The following is a 15,596-nucleotide window of genomic DNA, read 5'->3' on the forward strand; positions in this document are numbered from 1 at the left end:
GTGAGCAGGGTGTATGGCAATATTAAAATATGTATCTTGGAAGTCGAAGGCTGAAAACAAGTCTCCCTTTTGCAGTGCTGGAAGTATCGTGCCAATGTGATCATCTTGAACTTTTGAATGCGTACAAACTTGTTGAGCTTCCTGAGATCCAAGATAGGTCTCCTTGCCCCGTTCTTATTCTGGGTCAAGGAGTACTGGGAGTAGAATCCCTTCCCCCATACTGTTAAGGTACTCATTCCACGGCACCTAGTTGTAGAAAATGATTGACTTCTTGCCACAACAGGTGCTTGTGAGAAGGTTCCCTGAAGATGGTCGGGAGGTAAATGAGATGGTATATCCAATCCTACGATCTCTAAAACACCCATTGGTCCATGGTTATTAACGCCCAGATGTGGTAGAATGGGTAAAGCTGGTGACCAAAGCATGGGGACAGATCTGGTATAAGCACTGCCTGGTGAGGGAGGTCATCCACACCCTCAACCAAAACTTCAAAATTGTTGTTTGAGTGGAACTGTTTGAGAAGTCAGTGGTTGAGATTGAGGTGTTCTCCGTCCCTGCAAACATAGGCATTGTCTTTGATTCTTGAATTGCCTCTGTTGCTGTCGGTTGAAAGAGGAATCCTTGTTCCATTTATAAGGCTGGCATCATCTTCTCTTCGCAGGCGGAGTGTAGATCCCCAAATTGCAAAGAGTGGCTTGAGAATCTTTCACTGAGTGGAGCACCTCGTCCATCTTGGCCAAAAATAGTTTCTCTCGGTCGAAAGGTAGGTCCTTGACCTTGGATTGGAGTTCTTTAGGTATGCCAGAGGATTGTAGCCAGGATACCTGGTGCATAACTACAGCCGTGGCCATGGTTCTGGCTGCCCTGGCCATGATGTCCAAAGACACTTGGAGGGCTGTTTTAGCTATGAGTTGACCCTCATTTACAATGGCCTGAAATTGTGATTGTTTCTGCTTGGGGAGCTCCACTGAGAACAAGCTAAGTTTCCCATAATTATCATAATTTTATTTAGCCAGCAAGACCAAATAGTTGGCGATTTGGAACTGTAATGTCGCTGAGGAGTAAATTTTTCGCCCGAAGATGTTGAGCCTTTTGTGGTTCTTTATCTTATGGGGTCGATCTAAACTGTTGTTGTTTGCCACACTGATTAGCGGCATCAACTACCAAGGAGTTGGGAGGTAGGAGCAAGAAGAGCAAGTCCACCCACATATCACTTTCTATCTGCCCTTTTGCATGTCGGAGAAATTGCGGCCAGTGTCTGCCAGACTGTTTCTGCTGGTTCCAAAATTGCTCTGCCCATCAATGATGCAATTTTGGAAGTAGATGAAGGTTGTAACATTTGTACCAACTTGTGCTGGTTTGTCTGCACTTCCTCCAATGGGATGTCCTGGCTTTGGTCGACTTGCTTAAACTGTTCCTGAAACTGTTTGAAGTCATCTGCCAAGGTAGGCGGTGGTGGCATGATTACCTCATCCAGGCAGGAGGAAGAACTGTGAGCAGGAGATGTCGCTTCCTGATCAGTGCCTGTTTCTGTGTTAACCCCAACATCCTGATCCTCACTTGGCTGTGGGATGGGAGACTTGGGATTAGACCTCAGCTTGCCTCTATGCGCCATGGATGGCCTGGAGTGGGGGCCCCAGTAAGTTGCCCAGGGTTCCCAATGTGTCCATTGCATTGGGAAGGCCATCAGTGGATGCATCCACTGCAGTCCGTATCACGGTTGAACCAAATGGTTTTAAGAGTATTTGGGCCCCATCTGGCTCCAGGATGGTCAGTGGTCTTTCGGTGATGAGTGGTGCAGTGAGAAAGTGAATGGTTCCTGCACATCATCATCATCTTCACTGGACAAGTGTACTGCGTCATGAGCAGTATGGCGATCTCCTCTATAACTTACAGGAGAGCCCTCAGTACCGAATAGTGGGGACGGCGGTGCCTACGAGACAGTTAAGTCACTCTGTTGCAGTAGATTCTGTGATGATTCTGATATCGGTACCGTCAGGGCACTCTTATCGATGATGACACCGGTGCCATCAGTTGTTGTGTTGGTTTAGTTGGCACGGTCAGTGCCGACTTGGTTTTCTCAACCAGTGCCGACTGCGATGTTGGTGCTGTGGGGAGGAGGTGTGGGGGGCATGGTGCCTGAGGAGATGCTTGGTACCGAGTCTCTTATGGGTGAATTCGGTGCTGTGGAGGAGACACCTCGCTGTCTGTGCCTTGACTCTGTCTCCTTCGCTCGGGACTCGGTGGTGCCTGGAGCATCGTAGGTGCTCACTTGAGCATGTGTCAGTAGTGACCTGGCAGGAGACCACCTATGTTTCTGCGGTGCTCTCTGCATAGACGCCTGCACCCTCTTCCTCAGTCTTTTAGAAGGAGGTACGTCTCCTGTCCCTGCAGGGGGATGGGCGGGGGGTGCCCGGAGAGGAGGTCTGTTGGTCTGTCTCTGGTTGGAGAGATTTCTCCATCAGTATCATTTTCAAGCAGAGATTTCAGTCACGCACGGCTCTCACTTTCTGATTACTGCAGTGGGTGCACTTTTGCAGGATATGCGCCTCCTGAAGACTTCGGACACACACACAGTGTCCGTCCAAAACAGGCACTGCTTCGCGGCAAGAGGAAAAGAGGCTTAAAGCCTGGGGAGTCAGGCATCTTAACGGTTAACTGACTTCGGTGTGGGGAAACTACGGGGAGGGTAAACTGGGAACATAAACGTTTTTTTTTGTTTTACTAAAACTATCACTAACTCTAATTACAACTGTTAGAAAGACTAACTACTTAAACTGCTATTTTTAAAAGTTTGGCGAGAGTGATGAACAGTGCCCCTGAGCTCAGTCTTCAGCAGAGGATGGCTGAGAAGGAACTGGATGGCTCAGGTCATGCGCGCGCTAGACATGGCACCAATGGCACAGCAAGATGCCTACTGCGCACATGCGACCCACACGGACACTGCTACCATAAATCTCCAATGGACGGTGCCAGGATGCACCAACACCTGAAGTGGAGCACCCACAGGGACAGCACTCAAAGAAGAATTTCTATTTTTTCAAGTTAATGGTTAAAAACCTGGTCTGAGGAACAAGAACATTAAAGAAAGTTTAACACTCTTACTACTGTAATAACTTCTAGGTCTTTCACATATGTCCGTTCAGTAGCAAGAATCTCCTTTGCTATGAAATACACCTTGTCTGTTGGACATTGCTGAAAGAAAAGAAAACTACCAATTAGAATTAAACAAACATACATATATTACATTTCTTATGTTTAATCATGAACTCACTTTCAACCAGTTACTGTATCTCTCTGGGGAGAATTCAAGCAATGGTACTTTGGCAAAACTGTTACCTCCTGCTCCGAAAATGGAATGTTTCATTTCCAGAGCACTGGTAGCCAGATCAGTGTTGGATTTCTCAAACAAACAAATTTGTTGTAAAGTATTTTTTATTTGAGTCTAAAAGAAACCTCTAAACTAAATTAGATAACAATACCACTTACACTTAGATAGCGCTTTTCATTCCAAAATCTCAAAGCACTTTACAAAAGTGGGAAAGGTATTTTTTCAGCTTTGACAGATTTTAAACGATTCTGTAATAAATTTAAGTACGACTTGTGTTTCTAATACAACAGCATCAGTGTTTTGTCAGCTTCCGAATCACTCTGCTTTCATTTACTCAAAGGTGACACTAATTAGTAAAGCTCTTGACTCCTACTGATGTAAAGAAATTCTCAAATTCTTGTAATTTCTAATACCCTTACTCCAGTTCAGGAGTGCTTTCCTCCAGGAGTCATCCCATTAAACTTCAATGGGATCACTTGCGGAATAAGAAACTAGTCAACGTGAATAAGGCATCAGAATCTGGTCCTTTGGTAGCTTTACTTTAGACACCTATAATCATCTTGCATAATTTTACCTGACATTAACCTAAAGAGTCTTATTTTATCAATTTTCTATTCCCGTCAAAAAACAGTAAAACCTCAGTAGGGCTCCCTCTCATAAACAGTCTTTCCACAGTACACCATAGTTTCTCTAACCTCTCTGAACAACAGAGATCTCATAGTTCCTTTAACTTTCTGACTCCCTTCTGTTGTACTTTTTTTCATTTCTAAAAATATTCTATTTATAAACAGGTTGAACAATACATCACATTTCAAATGTGGCCTTACTAATTCCTTATACATTGCTAGAATAATTTCTGCGAAGAGAAACAAGATGCCATTTTGTACAATCCAGTCATCTTCATTATTCCGCTCTTTAAATTACAAGTAAATATTGTGCTAGAGGTGTTCACATCTACTCATCACTGCCATAGTTACTGTGAGTGCTCAGTATATCACAGAACACAATTAGGGCTCTAAGTTTATAGGAGTAAATTTTAGGAAAAGTCATAGATTTGTCAAAGCAGAAAAAGTCAAAGTGACTATTGTGAGCTGAGATCCACTTAGGGACATGCAAACTATGCACAGGGTGCTCCTAGGAATGGTCGTGTGATGTCAGCAATGCATTCAGCGTAGGTGACAAAGGCAGTGACAAAAGGAGTACCAGATGGAACAGCCTGCCTTTGACCTCTGCACCAATGGTACTGCTGTGCTGTGAGCTTCTGCACAGCAGGTCCCTCGAGCCTGGCTGACCAGACAGCTCTGCTCCGCTTTTCTCAACGCTGGTCTCCCAGCAGCTGCCACTTACCTCATCTACAGGCTGCTGCAAGTCCCATCTTGGCCACCCACCTACCTACGGGAGGTTCTTTGGGCCTCCAGGCTCCTTTCTCTCCTTTCAGAGTAACAGCCGTGTTAGTCTGTATTCGCAAAAAGAAAAGGAGTACTTGTGGCACCTTAGAGACTAACCAATTTATTTGAGCATAAGCTTTCGTGAGCTACAGCTCACTTCATCGGATGCATACTGTGGAAAATACAGAAGATGTTTTTATACACACAAACCATGAAAAAATGGGTGTTTATCACTACAAAAGGTTTTCTCTCCCCCCACCCCACCCTCCTGCTGGTAATAGCTTATGTAAAATGATCACTCTCCTTACAATGTGTATGATCATCAAGGTGGGCCATTTCCAGCACAAATACAGGTTTTCTCCCACCCCCTTTTGTGCTGGAAATGGCCCACCTTGATGATCATACACATTGTAAGGAAAGTGATCACTTTAGATAAGCTATTACCAACAAGAGAGTGGGTTTGTGGGGGGGTGGGGAGAAAACCTGGATTTGTACTGGAAATGGCCCACCTTGATTATCATACACATTGTAAGGAGAGTGATCACTTTACACAAGCTATTACCAGCAGGAGAGTGGGGTGGGGGGAGAGAAAACCTTTTGTAGTGATAAACACCCATTTTTTCATGGTTTGTGTGTATAAAAACATCTTCTGTATTTTCCACAGTATGCATCCGATGAAGTGAGCTGTAGCTCACGAAAGCTTATGCTCAAATAAATTGGTTAGTCTCTAAGGTGCCACAAGTACTCCTTTTCTTTTTTCTCTCCTTTGCAATTCTCCCCACCCCCCTCCACCCCCAGCCATACAAGGAGGGTTTTCAAGCCTGCTGTGGTCTCAATGGAAAGACAGAAGAACCTGGGGTAAGTGAGTAAGAAAGGAAAACTGAGCATGTGTGGGGAAGAGGGTGGTTTGGAAAGGAGAAGTGAAGGAAGAATAGAGATGGAGATGTCAGGGAAGGAGGAAAGATGTAGGGGGGTAGTGCAGGTGCCTTCCAAAATTATTATATGCCAGCACTAATTTGGAGGATGATAAATGAATGCAAGGAAGAGACATACTTGGAGAGCAACAACATTGTTAATACTGAAAGATATATTGTTCAGATGAGAAGGGGCAGGACAGGATAAGTAACTTATATGTAAAGGAAGGAAGCAGTGAAATAGGGAGATTGGTGAGACCACTCTGGATGAGGTAGAATTATTTTATTTTGAGATTAAATGCAATAAAGGAAATAAGTTGACAGAGGAGCTTGCTATAAGATGCTTCATCAGAAGGAGCAATAGAAAAGTCAGCAAAAATTAAAAAGCTTTGCAAAAGGAACATAATGGTATTAATGAGAGATTTCAATTATTTGAACACAAACTGGGACCCAAGAAGTGGAAGAAATAAATCAAACAGGCTTTTAGACAGGGTTATATATATAAGAGATGCTATTTTTTTTAGGCTCTGCTTTGTGCTTAATCATACAGGGCAGGTAGAGAGGCCACTAACTGTCGAAGAGGTCAGTCAGTTGATTGATGCATGTACATACCACTCATAGGCTGGCCTATATATCACTATCTTTACCTGAGCAGCAGCCAAATCAGAATCCAACTGAGGAGGAAAGAAGTTCAGAGAGAGGAAAAAACAACATGCTAAATTTTTTCAGGGAGGAAACGAATGGGGAAGGAGATTGGGGATTCTTTCCCAGAAAATATTTTAAAAGTGAATAATCTTTGGAAGCACCTTATTAGCATGATAAATGTGACACTCATTCCCTTCTTTCCTTTTGTCTTAGGGCTTGTCTACACTACCAAATTAAGTCGACTTGATCTGATTTGACCTCAAGCCTCCGAATTAATTAAGTCAATTGGGCATGGTCACAACATGCTCATTGTCTCGATTGAGTGTGTCACTAGCAGTGCCTGCATCAATGCACAAAGCAGTGCATCGTGGGTAGCTATCCCAAAGTGTAATTTGCCACAGTGTGCTTTGGGAAGTTTGTGCAATGCCTCATGGGACCAAAACATTGTCGCAGGGGAGAATGGGAATATTGCATCAGTATCCCATAATGCACTGTCCTCCCTCCCTCGAATCAATGGCAAACAATCCAGTGGTTTTCGCATCTTAAAATTGCCGTGTGTACGCCATAACCCCAGAAGAATGGAACCTGCTCAGTTGTGCACTCTTGCTGTGAGCATCTCAAACACCTCGCGTCTTCTCCTGCATTATTTCCAGAGGCGAAGTAGGGTCCGCTATGTGGAACATAGCAATGCCCTACAAGCAGCCCTGCTGCAAGCCATTGAAAAAAAAAACAATTCACAGTTGCTGCTGGCAGTCACAGTGCAGCTGCACTCTGTTGAGCACTGTTTCTGGTCCCATGAAACAAGCACTGATTGGGGGGACCACATCGTTTTGCAGGTATGGGATGACAAACAGTGGCTGCAGAACTTTTGAATGCAGAAAGCCACCTTCCAGGAATTTTGTGAAGAGCTTTCCCCTGCCCTGCAGTTCAGCAACACAAAAATGAGAGCTCCTCTAACAGTGGAGAAGCAAGTGGTGATCGCTATTTGGAAGCTTGCAACACCAGACAGTTACCGGTCAGTGGGGAATCAATTTGGGGTAGGTAAATCAACTGTGTGAGCTGCTGTGCTCCAAATGTGCAGGGCCATTAATCAACTTCTGCTATGAAGGGTAGTGTGTCTGGGAAATGTGCAGGACATAGTGGATGGTTTTGCTGCAATGGGGTTCCTTAATTGCGTTGGGGCGATAGGTGACATGTATATCCCCATCTTGGCACCAGACCACCTTGCCAAAGAGTACATAAACCAAAAGGGATACTTCTCAATGGTGTTACAAGTGCTGGTAGATCACAGGGGGCGTTTCACCAGCATCAACGTAGGATGGTTGGGAAAGATTCATGACACGTGCATCTTTAGGAACTCAGGTCTGTTCAAAAAGCTGCAATCCGGGACTTTCTTTCCAGACCACAAACTGAACATTGATGACGTTGAAATGCCTATAGTTATCCTGGGGGACCCAGCCTATCCCTTGCTCCCATGGCTCATGAAGCCATACACTGGCTGTCTGGACAACAGTAAGGAACAGTTCACTATAGGCTCAGCAAGTGCAGAATGGTGGTTGAATGTGCCTTTGGTCATTTAAAAGGGCACTGAAGAAGTTTACAAACAATGTTGGATCTTAGTGAAGAGAACATCCCCATGGTTATAGCTGCCTGCTGTGTGCTCCATAGTATCTGTGGGGAGAAAAAGGGGGAAATTTTCCACAGGGGTGCGCAGTTGAGACAGATCGCATTGCAGCCATTTTTAAGCAGCCAGACACCAAGTCGATAAGAAAAGCCCAGGTGCTACGTATCCGCAAGGCTTTGAAAGCCGTTTCAACAATGAGTCACAGTAATGTGAGCTTCTTGTCTGCATTGTGCTTTCCCAAAGCTTCACTTGCCTTTTAAAGCCACCACCCCCACCCAAGCCTACAGCTTCCACTCAATAAAGAACATTTATTTCTCAAATCCATTTACTTTATTTAACAAACATAAGTAAAGAGGGAGAACAGAAAAAAAAAGTTAGCCTTGGGGAAAGGGGTTGTAAAGTTGGAACGGGAGAAACATTTTCAGCTGTGTAACACAGCACCGCATTCTAGTCAACATCAAAGCTCTGTGAATGGGCACCTTCTGTTCCTTGTACCCACCCCCTGCGTTAAGTGAAAGGGATAATGGACTTTTCTCCCATGCCTCGTGGAACGCTTTGGGGAGGGTGATTCTGCACCAGGTGATGTTGACTGGCTGGCTGTCCACCAGGGTCTGCAGAGGGACTCTACCCTCCTGCTTCTGTTCCTGCAGTTCAACCAGATGCCTCAACATGTCTGATTGGTCCCTCATAATGTGAAGCATCTCATCTTGTGCCACACACTCATGCTCATGGGAAGCTTTTCTGCTCTCCATGTCCATGTCTAACTTCTCAGACAGTGAAATCCTCCAAGCTCTCAGCTCTGGGTCAGCTGTCCCACAGGCGTTCGTTATCTCGGTGAACATGTCCTCCTGTGTTCTCTTTCTCCTCCTTCTAATCAGCTAAAGTCTGCTTTCAGGTGTTGATGACATGCTTAAGGATGCATTTCCAGCTGTCAGTCATGGGAAAAAAGAAAGGGACATGCATAAAATGTTTCCATAGCAAGGCCGTTTTCATAATCCCCCCCCCCCATTACACTAGGTGCAAGCCATAACAATCAGAATCTGTAACCATTCACTGCACCGTTTTGCTGTTCCAGCCATGGGGAGTAGCTCCCACCCCCAGGTCATGGGTGACCGCACTTTTAATGAAGTTTATGGAAGGCTCATGACAGGAACAGAGGTAGCTAGTCAAACAATTGCCCCTCCCCATAGCACCATGGGAAGCTGTTTATGAAGGGGCAGGAGGAAGGGTTGGGGGGGGGAGAGAGACATTTTCACTCCCAAATTGCAGAATCTCACATGTGGGGCCCCAGTCCCCTATCAGCCACTTAAAAAACTTGCCGACCACAGTAAAGGCACATTAGTGGCCACGTGGTTTGGCAATCCGGAATGGGGTGGTGGGGGGTTGGTCTACATGCTCTTTTCCGGTAAAATCACTTTTAATGAGAAATTCCCCTGTTTCCTCTAGGTGACCCTATGTGATATCAGGTAACAGAGGTGGAAAGGAAGATGATGTTGCAAGTGTCCTGGAATAGACCTGGTCCTTATGCTGCTATGCTGTGTACTGCAATGATGCCACAGAATTAATTCAGGGGTTGCATGGGAAAGTGTCCTACCATGGTGGAAGAAATAAGACTTCCCTGCCCAAAAACTTTATGCAAAGAACTGTAGAGTACCTCCATGAAAGTTTCCGAGAGATATCAATGGAGGATTCCCAGGCTATCCCAGTCCACATAAACAGTCTTTTCCGGGGACCACCCTCTGCATAGCGGGAGCGGCCTCTTGTAAGCAGAAACCCAAAGCAGCTTACTTTTTCTTCACAGTAAACATGCAATACCACCGAATGTGTGTGCCTGCTAAAGTTTAATTGGACTTTGATTATAACTGTGAACTCACCAGAGGTGCCTTTCCCAGCATCACAGTTGGTCACTGTGATATCCTGCGACCCACAGGGCTCCAGGGTTAAAAATATTTCATGGCTCTTGGGGAGAATGGATCCACCACGTGCCTGCTCCCATTCTCCTCCTCCTCCTCTTCCTCATCCACCATATTGTCCTCCTTGTTGTTCCTAGACACTCACATCTGTGAGGTGTCCACGTTGCTTGTGGGGATACTGGTAGTGTCACCCCCGAGAATCTCATGCAGCTCATTATAGAACCGGCATGTGTGGGGTTCAGCACCAGAACAACTGTTCGCCTCCCGTGCCTTCTGGTACACTTGGCGAAGTTCTTTTATTTTCACAAGTCATTGCTATGTGTCCCTTGTCTAGCCCTTCTCTCCCATTCCATGAGCTATTTCTGCACAGATGTCAGCATTTCTTCTGCTGGATCGAAGCTCTGCCTGCACAGACTCTTCTCCCCACACAGCGATGAGATCCACCACCTCCTGTGCAGACCAGGCTGGAGCATGTTTGGGCGTGTAGTCACCATGATCACCTGTGCTCAAGCTGGCACGCTCCCAATGCTGATCAAACAGGAAATGGGAAATCAAAAATTTCCAGGGCTTTAGCAGAGGAGGGGCTGTTTCCTGTGTATCTGGCTGCAGTGCAGAAGAGTTGAGACTGATCTCCAGAGCAGTCACAGATGAGCACTCGCATTACACAACACTGTGTCTGCACTACCTCGCTGTCAACCCATGAAAATTGAATTAAGTGCTATGCCTGTTGCAGAAGTGGATTACAGAAGTGGATATTAGAGGTGACTTAGGTCTGCATAAAGGACCCGGTAGTGTAGACACATACATTAACAGGGCTACATAAGGCGGCTTCCTACGACCTAACTCTGTAGTATAGACCAGGCCTTAGATTTACAACGTCCACTCAGACCCACATTTCCTCCTGTAAACCAGGTAATTAAGGCTCTGACTATTGTTGTTGCCCTCCCTCATGCATGGACTGGCTCTCCTCATTATTGACAAGATCAAAGTTATTCAACTTTCTTCTGTCTCCTCTAACTCTATCATTATTTGTATTGTAGTAGCTCCAAACGTCGTGCTAGGTGCTGTATGAACATAAAACAAAAAGATGGTCTCTGCCCTGAAGAACTTAGAATCTGAGTTCTCTTCCTCAAACGTTCCTCATACACAATCCTCCACCTTTCTTCTCTCCCCTCCATCTTATAAGGGGCAGCTGTAGTAAGTGCCTGGCATTAGTTCTGAATATCTCATTCTGCTCATATCTGCTCCATTCTTTGTAACCTAATAGGTAGAGAGGGGTGCACCCATCCTAGATGGAACAAGGGCATATGGTGTGGAACCAGCATGCAGAGAACTCACACAGTGCCTGCAGCAGCAATGGCAGGATGATGATGTGTGGCTTCCTGGCCACCACAAACATTTCCAAGCTAAAATCTGGCGGGGGGGGGAAGGGGGGGAGTTGCTCCACTTTAGCATCTTTTTGAATTTATTTTCTAACCTTTACACGTCTCTGAATGCTCCCTTTGAAGAGTCTTTAACATTTCATTATTCTTTTAAAAATAAATATTTATAAGAAGGAAAAAGGTATTTATTACCCTAGATAGTGTACCAACCCTCACCTGATGCCCTTTACACTGCAGAGCAGGCATGGTAATGACATCTTTTAAATTGTCTGTCAGGTGCCAACTACAGCGCTATTTCTATTTTCCCTCTCAAATTCTATTGTTCTTTCCCCACCACTGAGCCTCTTTCCCTTTCCTGAAACCCAGTGCAAGTGCCAAAAAAGAGTTAACACTGCAGTTCTGCAAGCACATGGTGCCACATGAAAGCAATGAGAAACTAAGGGCTACTGAACATTTTCAGACTCAGGACAAGAGTTTTGTAATTTAGAGAAATGCTGGAGAAGACTTACGTGTACTTGTGCAATGATTTAATTTTAGTAAATGGAACTATGATTTTAAAATACAAGACAATTCTTAGCATATAAAAACTTAAGTGACACATTCATGCCCTGATATTTCTATAAAATTACAGCAGCACCTATCAGCACCAACACATTTATATTAGTATTCCCATTGTAAGTCTCCATCTTCCAGGTATTCATAAATAGCCTGTAAAAATTTACCATGAAACTTAAGATGAGTTTCATTTTAAGAAATTATTTTCAAGAGGAAACTGAAGTTTTAGAACTCTCAGAAGTTGACCATACTAAAATCAATTAGCAACAAAAATTCACCCCAAGGCTTAAAAACTTTTATAAATGAGTTTCAATACAAAGGGAATTGCTGAGATATTACACTTTTGAAAAATGAGGTACATGTGACAGAAATGGAAAAAGACTGAGTGCCACTATAATACACATACACACACACGTCACGATTGTTTTATTATTTCCTTTTATATATGATATGCCTGTCATAGAACTGAGCGCAGGTCAATATTTAAAAAGACATATAACAAAGTAATTATTAGCTGATACAGTGTCAAAAACAGTCCACTCACCAACCCTCAAAAATAACTGAAAGCTCCGCACTCTAACCTCACCTTCTGATAAAGCCTAAGTAGTTTTTGCTGCGTGTCCTGTAGGTGAACAGATTTTAGCTCTGTGGCGTTGTCCACCCTGGGAAATTAAATCGGGTTAGAACAAATTTTTAACTAACATGACGTTAAACTTTCAGTGTAGACAAGGACATTCCAATCAGTTGACAATGTTAAATACAACAACACTGTGCATAGACAAGGATTATGCTGTGCTTAACAACACACACACGACTCCAATAACAGCAACGAGGAGGACTATCCTGTCATGAGGTTCTAATGCATGAGACTCTGGGATCCAAGGGTCAACATACTCCCACTGAATTTTCGATGTAGGAGCTTGCAAACACTAACACTAAGTTCGTATTAGCACAAAGAATATCGTTAATAGTAATGAAGAATATACAGAGAATTGCATCGGAATCCATGCTAAATTAGTACACGCTCCTCACTCATTGCTTAGGTTCTCTGTAGTGCCATTGCCTTACCTTGCGTTTTACTTCCTCTTCCTCTTCTACCCGGGCATTGCCAGCATCACTCAGGACAGGACTCAGAAGAGGAGATGAACCCTGGCCAGCTGGGTTCAAATTCACCTGAAATGTGGGGTTCAAGCTCTGTGGACTCTTCAATGTGAAGGAAGAGAGCTGGGGGTGATCCATTGAGAGGCCTAGAATTGAAGAAGGAAGGGAAGATGGATTGGGAAATGAGAAAACATATGTTATGACAATGCTTCATCTAAAAAAGCCCACTTGCCTACCAGCAACGTAGACATTATTAGCCAAAAACTGTAATTTTATATTACTTCAAAAATGCCAAAGAAATTGGCACACGAACATTTTCAAGCAGATTGAAATCTCTTGAAATAATTGAGTAATCTACACAATTGAGCTATTAGCTGGCAGATATAGTTTGAGTTATTGAACAGAAACTGGATAGGGACTAATAAAATGGCTCAATTCCCCCTTATTGTGTTAAATAATGATCACTATGGATTACTTTTACAGAAGAGTCCATTTTTCTTTTTTAAAATTAGAATTCTCTTTAGCCCCAGAGAGAAGCGAGGACACATTATTGTAGTTTTATTCCTTCAGAAAACAATCAAATGTCTAGAAAGCAGGGAGCAAAGGGAGGTGGGGAAGGAAGGAATGGAAAAATCTTTCATGCATTCAGAATTTGTGGAAAATCTGATCTCAATATCTGTGTTTGTGGAAGTGGGAAATATGTTGCTAGACATACAGGGACCACATACTATATTCCCCTTTTGGTTCTCTAAATCTACAAAAGTTGTTCAATATTTGAGCTAAATGTTTTACTGGCTTCAACAAATGAAACGGATCTTGTAACTTTGCAGCATACAGAATTTTTAGCTACGTAGAAGAAAATCTTGCAGCATTCATCAGTAATTCAAAGGGTATGGATGGTACAGGGAGCAAATAACTAGACAAAGATGCTTTGCTCTAGATGATTTATTTTGTGGGGGCAAAAAATAAAGACAGGGACATGTGTTATTCAAATTATCATGACCACAATTTTTCAGACAAAGTAAAATGTTGTTTTCCTAAACCCTCCCTCTGATAAGGAGTGAAACTCTGTAGAACTAGACCTTTGAACCAGTACTAAGAACTCATCATAGAATCATAGGCCTGGAAGGGACCTCGAGAGGTCCTCTAGCCCAGTGCCCTGCACTCATGGCAGGACTAAGTATTATCTAGACCATTCCTGACAGGTGTTGGTCTAACCTGCTCTTAAAAATCTCCAATTATGGAGATTCCACAACCTCCCTGGGAAATTTATTTCAGTGCTTAACCACCCTGACAGTTAGGAAGTTTTTCCTAATGTCCAACCTAAACCTCCATTGCTGCAATTTAAGCCCATTGCTTCTTGTCCTTTCCTCAGAGGTTAAGAACAACAATTCTGCTCCCTCCTCCTTGTAACAACCTTTTATGTACTTGAAAACTGTTATGTCCCCTCTGAGTCTTCTCTTTTCCAGATTAAACAAACCCAATATTTTCAATCTTCCCTCATAGGTCATGTTTTCTAGACCTTTATAATCATTTTTGTTTCTCTTCTCTGGACTTTCTCCAATTTGTCCACATCTTTCCTGAAATGCGGCACACAGAACTGGACACAATACTCCAGTTAAAGATGTAATGCTTTCCACCCTCAAAATGCTCTACAAACACTAACCTATGCTTGCAACACCCCACTGTGGTATGTAGGTATTATTATTTTTGTTTGGGATGGAACAAATGGGTTGTTTGTTGGGATGGAACAAATGGGAACAGATGGGAAACAGGGGCTAAGTAACTTGCCCAAGGCCACTTAGCAAATACGTGACAGTTAAGAATTAGAACTCAGGAGTTCCTTTCTCCAATACTTGTGTTCAGTCCATTAGACCAAACTGCCTCAGAGCTACTGGAACAATGGGCTATACAGCAAGTGCTCGTTCCTCCGAAGACACAGCTCAATCGCTTTTCTGAAACTTGCTATAATTTACACAATATTCTCTACATAATAATCCATCTTTCCCATTATAAACCCCTATTTTCAAGGGATTACATGTTGTCAGTATAAAACAGATTCCAGGTTGACACCAGGTAATGCTCCTCTCCACACTAGTACTCCCACTTTAAAATCCACTTTGTGTAACCTCAGCACATACTGTGACCTTTCTTATTTCAATACTAGCTTTTCAGACAGATTCTCTTCCTGTAGTCAGATTACTAAAATCAATAAAAAAAAAAACCCTACACTATATGCACTGCAAAAAATATCAGTCCACAGGAACAGAACTGTAAATGAGACACCCAATATCTTTTAACAAAAAATAAAAAGCAGAGATTAACTGATTGAAGGAGAGCCAGTTATAAGCTTTTTGATACACTTTTGGCAAGAGATGGTTGCTGTTTGACTCAGGAAGCAAAACCACTTAATTGCGTGGCTGCAGCATGACAATGATGAGGAAGCAAATGCATATTTTCACACTGACAAATGCAGGAAGTTAAACGCCATTGCACTCGGTCACCTGGAAGAGATTCAGATTATCAAGGCTATAAAGTTAACTATTAACACGCTTCAGCAAAATCATTATCAAGTGCCTATTGTTTCTGCCCCTGTGTATTTTCTCATTTCAATTGCTTTTAGTCTACCAGACCTACAACACAGGAAAGTAACAATAGGTAACATTTGTTTTTACATATGAAAATACTGCAGGGAAAGTAGTTTACTGGAAGTTTGCCTTTATATGTGAATGAAGGAAGTTAA

General features: G+C 43.3%; 1 protein-coding gene across 14 annotated transcripts in view; it reads right to left on the reverse strand.

Annotated features, from left to right (window-relative positions):
* FARP2 (FERM, ARH/RhoGEF and pleckstrin domain protein 2) overlaps positions 1-15,596 on the reverse strand; it is a 213,956-nt gene that overhangs the window by 34,545 nt on the left and 163,815 nt on the right. For 13 of the 14 annotated variants that reach the window (XR_012669925.1, XR_012669926.1, XM_075132309.1 and 10 more), the window contains 2 exons: positions 12,821-12,999; positions 3,106-3,195 (listed from right to left, as the gene is read on the reverse strand). Coding sequence is in view for 12 of the 14 variants with exons in the window: in XM_075132309.1 (XP_074988410.1) it covers positions 3,106-3,195; positions 12,821-12,999 (269 nt within the window). In the remaining 2 variants the exon portion in view is untranslated. The remainder of the gene's footprint in view (positions 1-3,105; positions 3,196-12,820; positions 13,000-15,596) is intronic. The other variant, XM_075132312.1, reaches the window with a different exon arrangement.

This window comes from Caretta caretta, chromosome 9 (assembly GCF_965140235.1).
Source record: "Caretta caretta isolate rCarCar2 chromosome 9, rCarCar1.hap1, whole genome shotgun sequence".
Lineage (NCBI taxonomy): Eukaryota > Metazoa > Chordata > Testudines > Cheloniidae > Caretta > Caretta caretta.